Source organism: Trichomycterus rosablanca, chromosome 3 (genome assembly GCF_030014385.1).
Source record: "Trichomycterus rosablanca isolate fTriRos1 chromosome 3, fTriRos1.hap1, whole genome shotgun sequence".
Taxonomy (NCBI): domain Eukaryota; kingdom Metazoa; phylum Chordata; class Actinopteri; order Siluriformes; family Trichomycteridae; genus Trichomycterus; species Trichomycterus rosablanca.
This window is the reverse complement of record NC_085990.1, coordinates 13694927-13710249: the sequence shown is the minus strand read 5'-3', so window position 1 is coordinate 13710249 and position 15323 is coordinate 13694927. Positions and strand designations below refer to the sequence as shown.

Genomic DNA, 15323 nt, shown 5'->3' with positions numbered 1-15323 from the left:
GCTCTGCATTGTGTGACTGTTTGAAATGGCACAGGGTGATACTGGGCACCCAGCCAATGCCTCATTCGCCTCAACAAAGAACTTGGTCTTTCAGCATGCTCATACCTAAATCAAACCCACCCACACAAAGTGAACGTGTTTTTATCATGCACTGGAGACGCTGTGTATACTGATATCAGCATTTTAGTCCAGTAACTTGAACCCTGTGACATCATTATTAACTTGGCTGCAGTGAGCCTGGTAAATACTTGAGTATGCACTCTGGTTTAAGTCCAGGCACCTTAACGAGTGCAATGTGCTTTCTCTAACGTTCTCAAAAGTGCCTTACACATACACCGATCAGCCATAACATTAAAACCACCTCCTTGTTTCTACACTCACGGTCCATTTTATCAGCTCCACTTACAATACAGAAGCAGTTTGTAGTTCTACAATTACTGACTGTAGTCTATCTGTTTTTCTAAATACTTTTTAACTTGCTTTCACTCTGTTCTTCAATGGTCAGGACCCCCACAGGACCACCACAGAACAGGTAATATTTAGGTGGTGGATTATTCTCAGCACTGCAGTGACAATGACATGGTGGTGGTGTGTTAGTGTGTGTTGTGCTGGTATGAGTGGATCAGACACAGCAGCGCTGCTGGAGTTTTTAAATACCATGTCCACTCACTGTCCACTCTATTAGACACTCCTACCTAGTTGGTTCATTTTGTAGATGTAAAGTCAGAGACGATCACTCATCTATTGCTGCTGTTTGAGTTGGTCATCTTCTAGACCTTAATCATTGGTCACAGGACGCTGCCCACGGGGTGCTGTTGGCTGGATATTTTTTTGGTTGGTGGACTATTCTCAGTCCAGCAGTGACAGTGAGGTGTTTAAAAACTCCATCAGCGCTGCTGTGTCTGATCCACTCATACCAGCACAACACACACTAACACACCTCCACCATGTCAGTGTCACTGCAGTGCTGAGAATGACCCACCACCTAAATAATACCTGCTCTCTAGTGGTCCTGGGAGAGTCCTGACCATTGAAGAACAACATGAACGGGGGCTAACAAAGCATGCAGAGAAACAGATGGTAGTGTAGAAACAAGGAGGTGGTTTTAATGTTATGGCTGATCAGTGTATGTTGAAAAATGTGGAGCTTTCATTGTTCTGTAGTTGGTGTGTCTATTAACAGAGATGAATGTTGGGATGCATTGTAATCGCTTGCATGAAAAAAGAAAACCAAAACCTCAAGCTTTTTTCTCGCAAATTCTTATAATGGATTACAATGGCCAAAGGCTCAGCATAAAATTTTGTCATTTATATTTGGGTTATGTTATTTATTTTTAATAGTAAACTCTAGTAATTATCTAATAAACATTGCAAAAAATAAACCTTGTGTTTTAAGTCACACTAAGCCTCTCTAAGCTGTTTCTTGGAGCTTGTGCTGACTTGCGAGAGCTATATCTCCTAACAACTACAAAACATGAACGCTGGATTAAATACAGCCCATGGATGCATTAAAAAAACTACAATTATGTAATAAATTATCATATTTTACTGGGTCATATTTTATTGATTTAAAAATGAATGAAAGTTTCTGCAAAAACATCTGGCATATTTATTTTATTTCTCAATCAGTCATATAACCACATTAAACTCTTATAATTCAGCTGTTCAGCATATTATCCTGTAACTGGTAAAAAATTATAGGAAATGTATGTCATTACACATAATGTGAGGAATGTAAGCTTGGATCCACTTATTGGTTCTGCGAATTTTCTAATTTTATGAATTTTACCCAATTTTCCTCCCAATCTAGTCATATCCAATTACCCGATTACATTATGCTTCCGCTCTACTGATGCTGACCTTCACTCCTGACTGAGGAGAGTGAGACTAACACACACACCCTCAGACACGTGTGCAGTACCGACTGCATCTTTTCACCTGCACGAGGAGAGTTCATATGCGGATCAGCCTTGTGCATGGAGAGCCACACCCTGATCAGCATTATTCCCCAACTCTGCGCAGACGCCATCAATCAGCCAGCAGAGGTTGTAATTGCACCAGTTATGAGGAACCCTGGTCCGGCTCATCCCACCCTGTGAACAACAGCTAATCGTTGTTCTTGTAGCCGCCCAGCCCAGCCGGATGGCAGACCTGAGATTTTATACGTTGTATTCAAAATCCCAGCTCTGGTGTGCTAGAGTATTTTACCGCTACGCCACCTGAGCGGCCATAATTGGTAAAATTTATAGGAAATGTATGTCATTATATACAATGTGAGGAATGTAAGGTTGGATCCACTTATCGGTTCTGAGAATTTTTGAATTTTACAAATCTTCTTTTGAAGGTGATATTCAGTACAAGGCATCTCTTGAGCTAATTGCATCTGAACCTTGACAAAAACCCCAGAGAAAAGTTTGTGAGTTATGGTGGGACACATTTCACAAAATCGGCATTATTACATTTACTGTTTGATTACTAAATAGTTTTGATTACTGAGTGCTCTACATTTCTGTTTCATTTTTAGCCTACTTAATTGTGGTCCAGTGCAACCAAAACATATTATCGGGCAACGATACCAGTAAGCTAGCTTTAGATTTTATAATTTGTCCGTCACTGTTATGCAGCTTTTTAACTGTATGACCACACACTAAAACATGGTATAAAACAAAAACTAATATTTGTATGAAAGTTTTTCTGTTCTTGTGATAGTGGTATTGGTTGCTGTTGTGCTAGAAAAAAGCTCAAGTGGCATATGGAGCTGATTAGATTGTCAATAATGTCATGATTTATTATATGTGGGTAACTAGAGGGTGTGGTGTGGTGTGGGTCTCACAGAGCAGGAAAGTAAGTACACTTGTAAAAGTCAGATTCCCGTAAAGCACTTCCACTTTTTATATTTCATGTACACATTTGTGTGAGTCAGTCACTTACCAGAACAGAATGTGCTTTATTAGCCACTTTATTGCTTAGTAATGTAATGTTCATTTACGCTTACATTGTATAAAGTTTGTCTTTTCCGAAACTGGTAACACATCTGAAAGCATATATTTTATTTTATTGATTTTTATATACCTCTTAGCATTGAGTGTGGCTGTTGACATACTTTTGGCCATTTAGTGTAGCATAATAGTATTACACTAGTATTACATACTGCACTAGTACTGTATTTACTGTATAGTACATACTGCACTAGTACTGTATACACTGTATAGTACATACTGTACTAGTACTGTATAGTACATACTGCACTAGTACTGTATACACTGTATAGTACATACTGCACAAGTACTGTATACACTGTATAGTATATACTGCACTAGAACTGCACACAGTGTATACAGTACTAGTGCAGTATGTAATATACATTTTTTACAATTCTAGTGCAGTATGTACTATACAGTGTATACAGTACTAGCGCAGTATGTACTATACAGTGTGTACAGTACTAGTGCAGTATGTACAGTGTATACAGTACTAGTGCAGTATGTAATATACATTTTCTACAGTACTAGTGCAGTATGTACTATACAGTGTGTACAGTACTAGTGCAGCATGTACAGTGTATACAGTACGAGTGCAGTATGTTATATACAGTGTGTACAGTACTAGTGCAGTATGTAGTACAGTGTATACAGTATTAGTTCAGTATGTACTATTCACTGTACAGTACTAGTGCAGTATGTACTATACAGTGTGTACAGTACTAGTGCAGTATGTACTATTCACTGTACAGTACTAGTGCAGTATGTACTATACAGTGTGTACAGTACTAGTGCAGTATGTTATATACAGTGTGTACAGTACTAGTGCAGTATATACTATACAGTGTGTACAGTACTAGTGCAGTATGTACTATTCACTGTACAGTACTAGTGCAGTATGTACTATACAGTGTGTACAGTACTAGTGCAGTATGTTATATACAGTGTGTACAGTACTAGTGCAGTATATACTATACAGTGTGTACAGTACTAGTGCAGTATGTTATATACAGTGTGTACAGTACTAGTGCAGTATGTACAGTGTATACAGTACTAGTGCAGTATATACTATACAGTGTGTACAGTACTAGTGCATTATGTACTATTCACTGTACAGTACTAGTGCAGTATGTACTATACAGTGTGTACAGTACTAGTGCAGTATGTTATATACAATGTGTACAGTACTAGTGCAGTATGTAGTACAGTGTATACAGTATTAGTTCAGTATGTACTATTCACTGTACAGTACTAGTGCAGTATGTACTATACAGTGTGTAAAGTACTAGTGCAGTATGTACTATACAGTGTATACAGTACTAGTGCAGTATATACTATACAGTGTGTACAGTACTAGTGCAGTATGTTATATACAGTGTGTACAGTACTAGTGCAGTATGTAGTACAGTGTATACAGTATTAGTTCAGTATGTACTATTCACTGTACAGTACTAGTGCAGTATGTACTATACAGTGTGTACAGTACTAGTGCAGTATGTACTATACAGTGTGTACAGTACTAGTGCAGTATGTTATATACAGTGTGTACAGTACTAGTGCAGTATATACTATACAGTGTGTACAGTACTAGTGCAGTATGTTATATACAGTGTGTACAGTACTAGTGCAGTATGTACAGTGTATACAGTACTAGTGCAGTATATACTATACAGTGTGTACAGTACTAGTGCAGTATATACTATACAGTGTGTACAGTACTAGTGCAGTATGTTATATGCAGTGTGTACAGTACTAGTGCAGTATATACTATACAGTGTGTACAGTACTAGTGCAGTATGTACAGTGTATACAGTTCGAGTGCAGTATGTTATATACAGTGTGTACAGTACTAGTGCAGTATGTAGTACAGTGTATACAGTATTAGTTCAGTATGTACTATTCACTGTACAGTACTAGTGCAGTATGTACTATACAGTGTGTACAGTACTAGTGCAGTATGTACAGTGTATACAGTACGAGTGCAGTATGTACTATACAGTGTGTACAGTACTAGTTTAGTATGTACTATTAACTGTACAGTACTAGTGCAGTATGTACTATACAGTGTATACAGTACTAGTGCAGTATGTACTATACAGTGTATACAGTACTAGTGCAGTATGTTATATACAGTGTGTACAGTACTAGTGCAGTATGTTATATACAGTGTGTACAGTACTAGTGCAGTATGTAGTACAGTGTATACAGTATTAGTTCAGTATGTACTATTCACTGTACAGTACTAGTGCAGTATGTACTATACAGTGTGTACAGTACTAGTGCAGTATGTACTATTCACTGTACAGTACTAGTGCAGTATGTACTATACAGTGTGTACAGTACTAGTGCAGTATGTTATATACAGTGTGTACAGTACTAGTGCAGTATATACTATACAGTGTGTACAGTACTAGTGCAGTATGTTATATACAGTGTGTACAGTACTAGTGCAGTATGTACAGTGTATACAGTATTAGTGCAGTATATACTATACAGTGTGTACAGTACTAGTGCAGTATGTACTATTCACTGTACAGTACTAGTGCAGTATATACTATACAGTGTGTACAGTACTAGTGCAGTATGTTATATGCAGTGTGTACAGTACTAGTGCAGTATATACTATACAGCGTGTACAGTACTAGTGCAGTATGTACAGTGTATACAGTACGAGTGCAGTGTTATATACAGTGTGTACAGTACTAGTGCAGTATGTAGTACAGTGTATACAGTATTGGTTCAGTATGTACTATTCACTGTACAGTACTAGTGCAGTATGTACTATACAGTGTGTACAGTACTAGTGCAGTATGTACAGTGTATACAGTACGAGTGCAGTATGTACTATTCACTGTACAGTACTAGTGCAGTATGTACTATACAGTGTGTACAGTACTAGTTTAGTATGTACTATTCACTGTACAGTACTAGTGCAGTATGTACTATACAGTGTATACAGTACTAGTGCAGTATGTACTATACAGTGTATACAGTACTAGTGCAGTATGTTATATACAGTGTGTACAGTACTAGTGCAGTATGTTATATACAGTGTGTACAGTACTAGTGCAGTATGTAGTACAGTGTATATAGTATTAGTTCAGTATGTACTATTCACTGTACAGTACTAGTGCAGTATGTACAGTGTATACAGTTCGAGTGCAGTATGTTATATACAGTGTGTACAGTACTAGTGCAGTATGTAGTACAGTGTATACAGTATTAGTTCAGTATGTACTATTCACTGTACAGTACTAGTGCAGTATGTACTATACAGTGTGTACAGTACTAGTGGGTTATATACAGTGTGTACAGTACTAGTGCAGTATGTTATATACAGTGTGTACAGTACTAGTGCAGTATGTAGTACAGTGTATATAGTATTAGTTCAGTATGTAGTATACATGTATGTATTACATACATATACTATGTATCTTGCACTGATACATAATTATAATAATTATTAATATTATTATTATTAAGCTGAAGCACCGCCTGTTTTGCATATGACTGACATTCCTAAGCACTGGCGGTCAAATAGCACACGAGGCGCCATAGTGTTACGGACCAATCACAGTCAGCGTTGGAAAGAAGGCGGGTCACGGGCTGGGCGAGGTTGACACACAAGCTTTGTAGATAAAGGTGTTATAGCCGAAAGGGGGCAGCCTACTATACACATCAAGAGGAAGAGGGAGGGAAAAAGAGAAAGAAAGAAAGAAAGAAAGAAAGAAAGAAAGAAAGGCTTAGTAGCAAAGCAAGGGGGTAAGAGGGGAGAAAATCGAGGAAAAGAGACTGAAAGATTAAGTGGCTTAAATGGATGATGTGTTGATCAGATCAGCTGTTAGAACAGATCAGTAGGAGCGGAGAGGAACGGCGCGGCTTTATCAGTACTGCACAAACCGACTGACTGCACACGGACTCACGATCCGCTTCACATCCGTCATTAATACTGAGCATCGCGCCGGAGCATCTCAGATCGGTGCAGTTCGCTCTCTGGGCCTTTTCTCTGGAGGGATTAGGACGATCCGGATCGAGGTGCTGATGCGGGAGGTTTTGATACGAGTTTAATGTTGATGGTGGCGGGATTGTAGGCGAACTCTGGTGTTTCTGGTGTGCTGGATCTGTTGAAGTGTGTGAGTGAGTAAGGTGCCATTTAAACCAGAATCGGCTTCTTAAACGACGCTGTTTCACTTTCGTCTCGGCATTCGGCTCAGTCGTGATTAGCAGTGGAGGTGTGACACAACATGGGCTGCTTGTTTTGATCCTCGGGGTGTACAATGTAGCATCTGTGCTGCGTTAAGCTTTATAATGTGCGTGGGTTCTGTTACAATAGTCATCACATGACTGGATATATCTTGTGAAGCAGTGTCGAAACATTAAATGACTCACACTTTTAAGTGAATCAGACTTAGGTTGCATTGTAGAAGAAGGACTCCACATTTTAGGATATAGAGCTATCCGTTTGCGTTGCATACACGCTTGATGCATGAGTTAAAGGTGTAGGAGCTTATTTTGGGGTGGGATGCGGGTGAGCTTGGACTGCCTGGTTGCAGGTAGCTGCACAGGGGCGTTCCCCACTGCTAATGAGGAAACTTGTCCAAAATTTTCACAGATTTTAGAAATACATTAGTTTTAATTATTCCTGCTTTAGAAACCTGCTTTCAGCCAAAAAGAGCAGCTCTCCCTATTAAACATTAGTCAATACTGTATTGATATTTGTCATAGATAAATACTAAAACACGTGGCCTTAAATCATTGACAGTTTAAATATAAAAACATATTTACATGTTTTCTCTTCTGTTCATAAATGTTTTAATTTAATCTCGGTATTGTTGATTCAACAGTTTAGATTTTGTGCGCCTTAATCTACATAGCAACTGAGGAAACTCCCCAATTTATAATCATAAATAGCCATATATATGGTGTATAATATTAATTTTAAAACAGAACAGCAGAGCAGGTGTTTTGATTGTTTTTATTGAGTATTATTACACCAGAAATAGGCAGTAAAATACAAACTATGTAATGTCCTTGTAAATTGTCAGCCATATGACTATTATTATTATTATTATTATCCATCAGTTTAACTGAATTTTAATTTTTTTCACTTTTTGTGACAACAATCCATTTAAAAAATCTCAGCTGTTTTGCAAATTTATTTTCTCTTATTTTAATTTCTATTAATTTCTTCATTACAGATCTAATTTTATCGACCTACCAATATGCCAGCCTGGCTCTTTAGCAACTGCTGAAACATTTCCACAATATTTTTTCACAAATTGCCATTTGATTAATATCCAAGCATTTCATTAATCCATTCATTTTGATGGATTCCCATTGAATGTTGTTATAGTGCATCCCAGAGATCAGCTAAGACATAACAGTATAGGGTCAATAGTCTTTTTACTTTGTTAACTATATCTTCAAACAGAAAGAGTTTTTTTGTCACTTGGGCATTGTTTTATTTAAGAGATTTAAAACCTTTTTGTGCTTAATAATATTTTTAACAAAATCATATTGCACTTAGCTACTGCTAACTTCCACCAAGCTTTTAACCACAAATAGCCATAATTATATGTAGATGTTTATGTGAATGGTTAAGATTTGACAGCCAAAGTAAAAGAAAATATTTTGTAACTTTAATTAATTTCTATTAAATATTATTATAGTTTAATACCAGAACTATAATAGAGTGTTATGTAACATATAAAGAAAATGTTATGTTTACCGTTTGCATAATTTCATGAGCTACATAAACTAAATACAACCTTTTTTGACCAGTGATTAGTTTTAAAAGATTTTAACCTAACATTTATTACAGGTCTGTACTAAACAGAAAATCCTTAACAGGACTTTAGGGGAAATTAGTAATGCATGGAATTGATTACTTTTTACCCAAACTGTTAAAGATTGACTAAATATTTTTTTCAGAGTAATAACCTGAATACATGCCTTTCTATGTTTCAGGTTTTATTTATTTAGAAAAAAAAATAAGGTGCCAGGTACCATTAAGTCTAAGTTTAATGTTTTATACAGTTTGCTGCGTAATGCGTGTTGTGTATTAGCAGCATACTTATTTCAAGTGTAGCTGGAAGTGAATAGAAAAACGCTGCTAATACAAACATTACTCGACTAGATGTTGAGAAACACTTGTTTCTTGTTATTTGTTTTCTTTACTTTAATACATTTGATATAAAATAATTTTATATACATCGTTAAAGCGTGCTGTTAGAGTAAACCGTACTTAGCTTGAAGATATGTTAACATGCTAAGCTACCATAGCGCTTAAAGATTACCGGCTTGTCAGCTATTTCAACGTGTTAAAACGCATAAGCGACTAATATTATTAAAAGTGTGTAAATAAACTTCATGAGGAGGTTAATTTTGAGTTTAAGTGCAGGTTTCGACGCAGTTTTCTGGTTAGCTTAACTAGGTCGCAGAGTACAAGCCTGACCGCCAGGCCCAGTTAACCCTTTCACAGCTGCGGCTGTACGAATGTAAACAAACAGGAGGAGAATCGAGGCGTTGGGGAGTATTCGGACCAAACAGCAGATCTTCCACATGTAAAGTCGTTACCGCGACCAGGTACCATCCAGTCACCTCAAAAGCTCATGAATTGTAAGATTTAATTAACTTTGGGGTTATTGTACATTTACCAAACAATCCGAGTTTCTTGCGGTTTGTCAGTCGCTCGGTTAGATGCGCTCCGATCTACCCGTCTGAGCCAGTATTTTATTATTATATTATTATATTAATATAAGCAACCCAAAGAATACAAATCACCGTGTAAAAAGGGACCAGGGTTACAAAACCTCTCGGATCGTTGCTGGGTTAATCGATTATGGCCGCTTGTTTTCATCCATGCACTGATCATCACCTGCCAAGGACAAACACCACAAAGATGCTGCTTCCTTCTTACTAGCAACGAGTTCTTTTCGTTTCTAAACCAAATGGACTTTTAAACACTTTTCAATGTGACGGACCTTTATTACATGTTAATGAAGATTTTATAAAGCCAAGAGGATCAAGAACATCAACCATGTTTTCTTCGGAAAGCCCGCAATATCTCCGTCAAGGATTGAGCATGTTTGGTCAGTCATGGTTATGTTTAATACACATTTATTCTGTGTTTTTTGTCCTCAATGTGTTGATATTTAACATATACGCGGCCATTAGGTCCAGCTAAATACAGAGATCATTGTAGTATAGACCATTTTACTGTCCAGTTGTGAACTTGTAAATGTAGGAGATATTTGGTGTTGCTTGTTTTTTTTGGTGCATTAAGGCACCTTTCGTTTTCACAGTATGTGTATTAGAATGTTTACAGCTGTCCTGCTGGCCTTTTTATTTGAATTAAGATTGGACTTGTTTTTAAAACTGACAATACAGACTAATTTGACTTTATATGATTAGAAACTAAACAGTCAGTTGGTTTCATTATATATGAAATGTTTCAGTGATGTATATGATTGCCAATTGCTCAAACACAGAGTATAGAAACAAGGCATGTCCCTTTGAATTTCCCTTATGAATGGTAACTTGGTGTTTTCGCTGATATAATGTAATGTTTGACTCTTAGACAATTAAGTTTTTCAGCTAATAACAGTTCTTGTAAGGCTTATTCCTTTTAAAACTGCAGCATAAAATTGTTTACTGAGCAGACAGTCCAATATTTTACGGCAGTTACTAAACTAGACACAGGGTTTAAAGCTAATTAAACACAGACATTTACAGACAAACACAATTAATTCTAAGTTAAATAAAAAAGGGACTAGTGCAGGAGCTATAAAGAAGTAGTATTCAGGGTTATAATCAATGTGAAACCTAAAACAGAAAGGCCATGCTGAAAAAATCTGGTACTTCTTAAACTTGTGGGCGGTGCGGTGGCACTGTCATAAAAAGGTCCTGGGTTCGATCCCCAGGTGGAGTGGTCCAGGTTCTTTTTGTGTGTTTGCATGTTCTCCCCGTGTCTGCGTGGGTTTACTCCGGGAGCTCCGGTTTCCTCCCACAGTCCAAGGACATGCAAGTGAAGTGAATTGGAGATACAAAATTAAGTAAATGAGTAACTACCTGTTCTCTCATGAATGTAACCAAAGTGTGTAAAACATGACGTTAAAATCCTAGTAAATAAATAAATATACATAACTACTTAAACTTAAAACAGTTATTAATAAGACATTATGATGATGTTTATCATCTAACGATGCAAACATCTAGAATAAGATTAAGCATCTATAAACCACTTTACCGTTTGCAGTCTAGAAAGTCATTCAAGCTGTTATGTTACAAATTAGAACTGATTATTGACTGTACAAAAAGAGGTTTATATAATTTTTTTTTGGAAGAGGGATGAGAAAAGACAGCACTACAACCGTACAGATTTAAGCTGCATCAGCTCTGCTGTGCAAAAATCTGACACAGTTAACATTGGCAGCATTTTCTATGACTCTTCTACTAAAAAAAGCTAAACCAAAATATACAGCATAACTGTGAAATAAAATTCTGTATACCTCAGTTGAGGATTTGGCCTATATTGGCCAGTGCTTTTGTTCAAAAAGAAAAATGAGTAGCTAACAGACAACTAAAAATGCCAGACTAAAACATGAAATTTAAGATGTAATCTACATAAGCTATAAAACAATGATGATCATTTTCATACACACCAAAGTTGCCAAACCATGTTTTTACAGACATCGCTTTGTAGACAGAAGCACAGTCATGCTGGAACAAAGACAAATGCATTTGCCAAAGCGTTTCATTTATTTTGTATGTCGTATGTGTATATGCATTTATAAGGTTATTGCAATTGGTGTGACTGAAACCCCTGAACTCAAAAGTAAAAGAAGGTGCCTTAACACAATTTTTACCATCAAGTGTGATCTTAGGGATTTTTTGATTTTAGAACCATCATTTATTCCTTATTCCTGACTTGTTTTTTCTCTATTTCAAATTAACTGATTTGTCTGGTTCCCAGATGTTCATTACCGAGTTGCAAGGTGTAGAAACAGACTTTGACTGTTAATTCTTTTTCCCCCCATCTGTAGTATGGACTAATGTAGAGCCACGCTCAGTACCAGTGTTTCCTTGGCATTCATTGGTCCCTTTCCTGGCACCCACCCAATCAGATCCGTCGGCTCAGCCTGGTGAGGGCCAGCAGTCTGTCAATCATTCCCAGGCTGGCACGCTGAAGAAAGGTAATTATTATTTTTAGAAGTGAAGTCTCTCGAATCTACCAGATTTACTGAATACCTGCTGCATAAATTAGTCACTTTTCAGTGTCAGTGCTTTTCAATATTTTTATTTCTTGTTGTTAGGTTTTTATTATGCATGTTTTTTTAAAATGGCATCGAGACACTGTAATACTATCATGTTCCATTATCTATTACAATGTCACCACTCATCAGATTATGCTAGATTGGAGCGTTTAAAGTCAGATACAGTGATAAATGTGGGCCTGTCATTACCATGCTGTTTCAGCTTATGATTACATTTACATTTGTGGCATTTAGCAGACACTTTTATCCAAAGTGACCTACGATTATGACTGAATACAGTATTGAAACAGTGGCAATTTGGTGGTGGTGAGGCTTGAACCTGCAACATTTTGTTTACTAGTCCAGTCCTTTAACCACTGAGTTACCCCACTGCATTTAAGTTCAGAGGTACACTATATGGTCAAAAGTATATTGACACCTTACCATGAGCTTGTTAAACAAATATTCCAAACCAATGGGCATTCTTACAGAGTTGCCCGAAAAACCTTAAGGCCTTGCAAGAATTTAAAGTGTGTCTGTTTGAACTTGTGTTCATTTTGTCAAATTGCCTCCATAAGGTCAAGCACTAATGTTGGATGAGCAAGCCTAGATGGCAATCCATGTTTCAATTCAGCCCAATGGTGATTGGGGTTAAGGTCAAGGCCCTGGGCTAGACACTCCACAACAAGCCCTTTTGGCTTGGATGTGGCTAAAACACCTGAACGCAGTAATTAGAAGGACTGTCCACTTGTACTCTGTGTTCATTGTATCATTTATTGATGTCCAGGTTTTTAGCATTCAGCATTTTATTCTAAATGTAATGGCTGTGTAAATGCACTCTTTATGATGTTGTCAGGTTGTATATGTAGTCCTGTTTCTTTCTGTTAGAGTCCCAGGGTGGCTCAGTGGTGAAGGAGGTTGTTGAGGGAGCATCAAACCTGTCTTTGCGCCCCACTCCCTCTATAGACGACCTTCATCAAGAGAAAGAGAGAGAGACGGAGAGAGAGAGACCTGACAGTGAAACGGAGAGCGATGTTGACGACCCGTGAGTGCTTTCTGTGTGTGTGTGTGTGGGTTAAAGGTTACTCAACACTAGTGGAAACGTGGGTCGTCAAGCCCTCATACAGGAACGATAATTAAAGGAACTTTGAAAGCTAAAGCAAGATTATTTCTCTTTACAGTACAAACTACAACTAATGCAGCTTAGTGTACCTGCATTACACAGTGTCTCATAGTTTATTATATAAATCATTTTACTAGCTGTGATTTGTTCAAACAATACTATGGGTCTGTCTAAAAATCTATTTAGCTCTCTACATAGACAGCATTTTACGTCATCATACACATGCTCCCAAGAAGAAGGCTGTCTAAATTCTTAGATGCCTTAAAATGCTGCCTACTGAGGTGCCTTAATTCTAAACAATAATCTGACTGAATAACAAGGGAGCATATGATGCTTCTTTAGCGGTAAAGGCAATCCCAACATTCAGTGTGGCACAAGTTTTCTCACAAAAAAAATACAAATATGGCTGACAAATGCAGAGCAATTAAGTTATTTTCAAATGTAAATAAATTTATTTTTTACAAGTTTAAGTTTAGTTTTTTCGATACACGAAGGGAGATGTTAGCTGGCCATTGGTCCATTGGTTTAAATGGTCTAAGGCTAACTGTATTAGCTTAGTAAGCGAAACTTACAGTGACTTATTAGAATCCTCTCTACTTAGGTAGCTGCCTAGGTAGGCACTAGGCAGCAAGGCAGCTCACTAGGTTTTTAGTAAGCTCCACTTATCATATAGAAGCACTTTGTAGTTCTACAATTACTGAGTGTAGTCTATTTGTTTCTCTGCATGCATTGTTAGCCCCCTTTCATGCTGTTCTTCAATGGTCAGGACTCTCCCAGGACCACCACAGAGCAGGTATTATTTGGGTGGTGGATCATTCTCAGCACTGCAGTGGCACTGACATGGTGGTGGTGTGTTAGTGTGTGTTGTGCTGGTATGAGTGGATAAGACACAGCAATGCTAATGGAGTTTGTAAACACCTCACTGTCACTGCTGGACTGAGAGTAGTCCACCAACCAAAAATATCCAGCCAACAGCGTCCCGTGGGCAGTGTCCTGTGACCACTGATGAAGGTTTAGAAGATGACCAACTCAAACAGCAGCAATAGATGAGCGATCGTCTCTGACTTTACATCTACAAGGTGGACCAACTAGGTAGGAGTGTCTAATAGAGTGTGACAGTGAATGCTGTGTCTGATCATACCAGCAAACACACACTAACACACCATCACCATGTCATTGTCAATGCAGTGATAAGAATGATCCATTACCTAAATAATACCTGCTCTGTGGGGGTCCTGACCATTGAAGAACAGGGTGAAAGCAGGCTAAAAAAAAGTATGTAGAGAAATAGTCAGTAATTGTAGAATTACAAAGTGCTTCTATATGGTAAGTGGAGCTGATAAAATGGACAGTTAGTGTAGAAACAAAGAGGTGGTTGTAATGTTATGGCTGATCAGTGTATATTGCGTTATTACATTGTAATATACCATTATTTATATATATATATACTGTATATGCTGTTGGTATATTGTCATATTTTATTGTACTGTGAAATTTATTGTTTTATCATATCAAAAGCTGTAATGATAAGAATAGGTAATTACATAAAGATAAAATGTGTGGACACTTTACATAACACTGGACGTTAGAATATTTTACAGAGCAGCCAGTGCCCTATTTAGACATCTGAGGGAGATTTACCACTTGCAGAAGGCACGATGAATCTGACTCATACATAAAACACAAACACTCTGAAATTCAAGCATTGTCTGCAGATTGTGAAGATGTTTTCAAATTGTAGTCCTTGGTGAAGTGATACTGTTCAGGACTGTGGTTGTTTTTCAATCCAGAGAGTAATTCAACCCCAACTAACCCCTAGGTACTTAGATCCGGCTAAAAGAAAAAAAAACTCTTATGAAACACAAATTGCAGAAGGTGCAGCATGACCACATTTTCAAAAGAGAAATAAAACTCGGTAATTTTAACAGCTTAGACTTGACAACCAATCAGAAGTGTGGAAAGTTCT

General features: G+C 37.4%; 1 protein-coding gene across 3 annotated transcripts in view; it reads left to right on the top strand.

Annotated features, from left to right (window-relative positions):
- Window positions 1-15323, top strand: part of cicb (capicua transcriptional repressor b) — an 88416-nt gene that overhangs the window by 53981 nt on the left and 19112 nt on the right. For 2 of the 3 annotated variants that reach the window (XM_062992738.1, XM_062992737.1), the window contains exons 3-4: window positions 12025-12174; window positions 13123-13279. In XM_062992738.1, coding sequence (XP_062848808.1) covers window positions 12025-12174; window positions 13123-13279 — 307 coding nt within the window. Of the gene's footprint in view, window positions 1-9300; window positions 10072-12024; window positions 12175-13122; window positions 13280-15323 lie in introns of those variants that run through there. The other variant, XM_062992739.1, reaches the window with a different exon arrangement.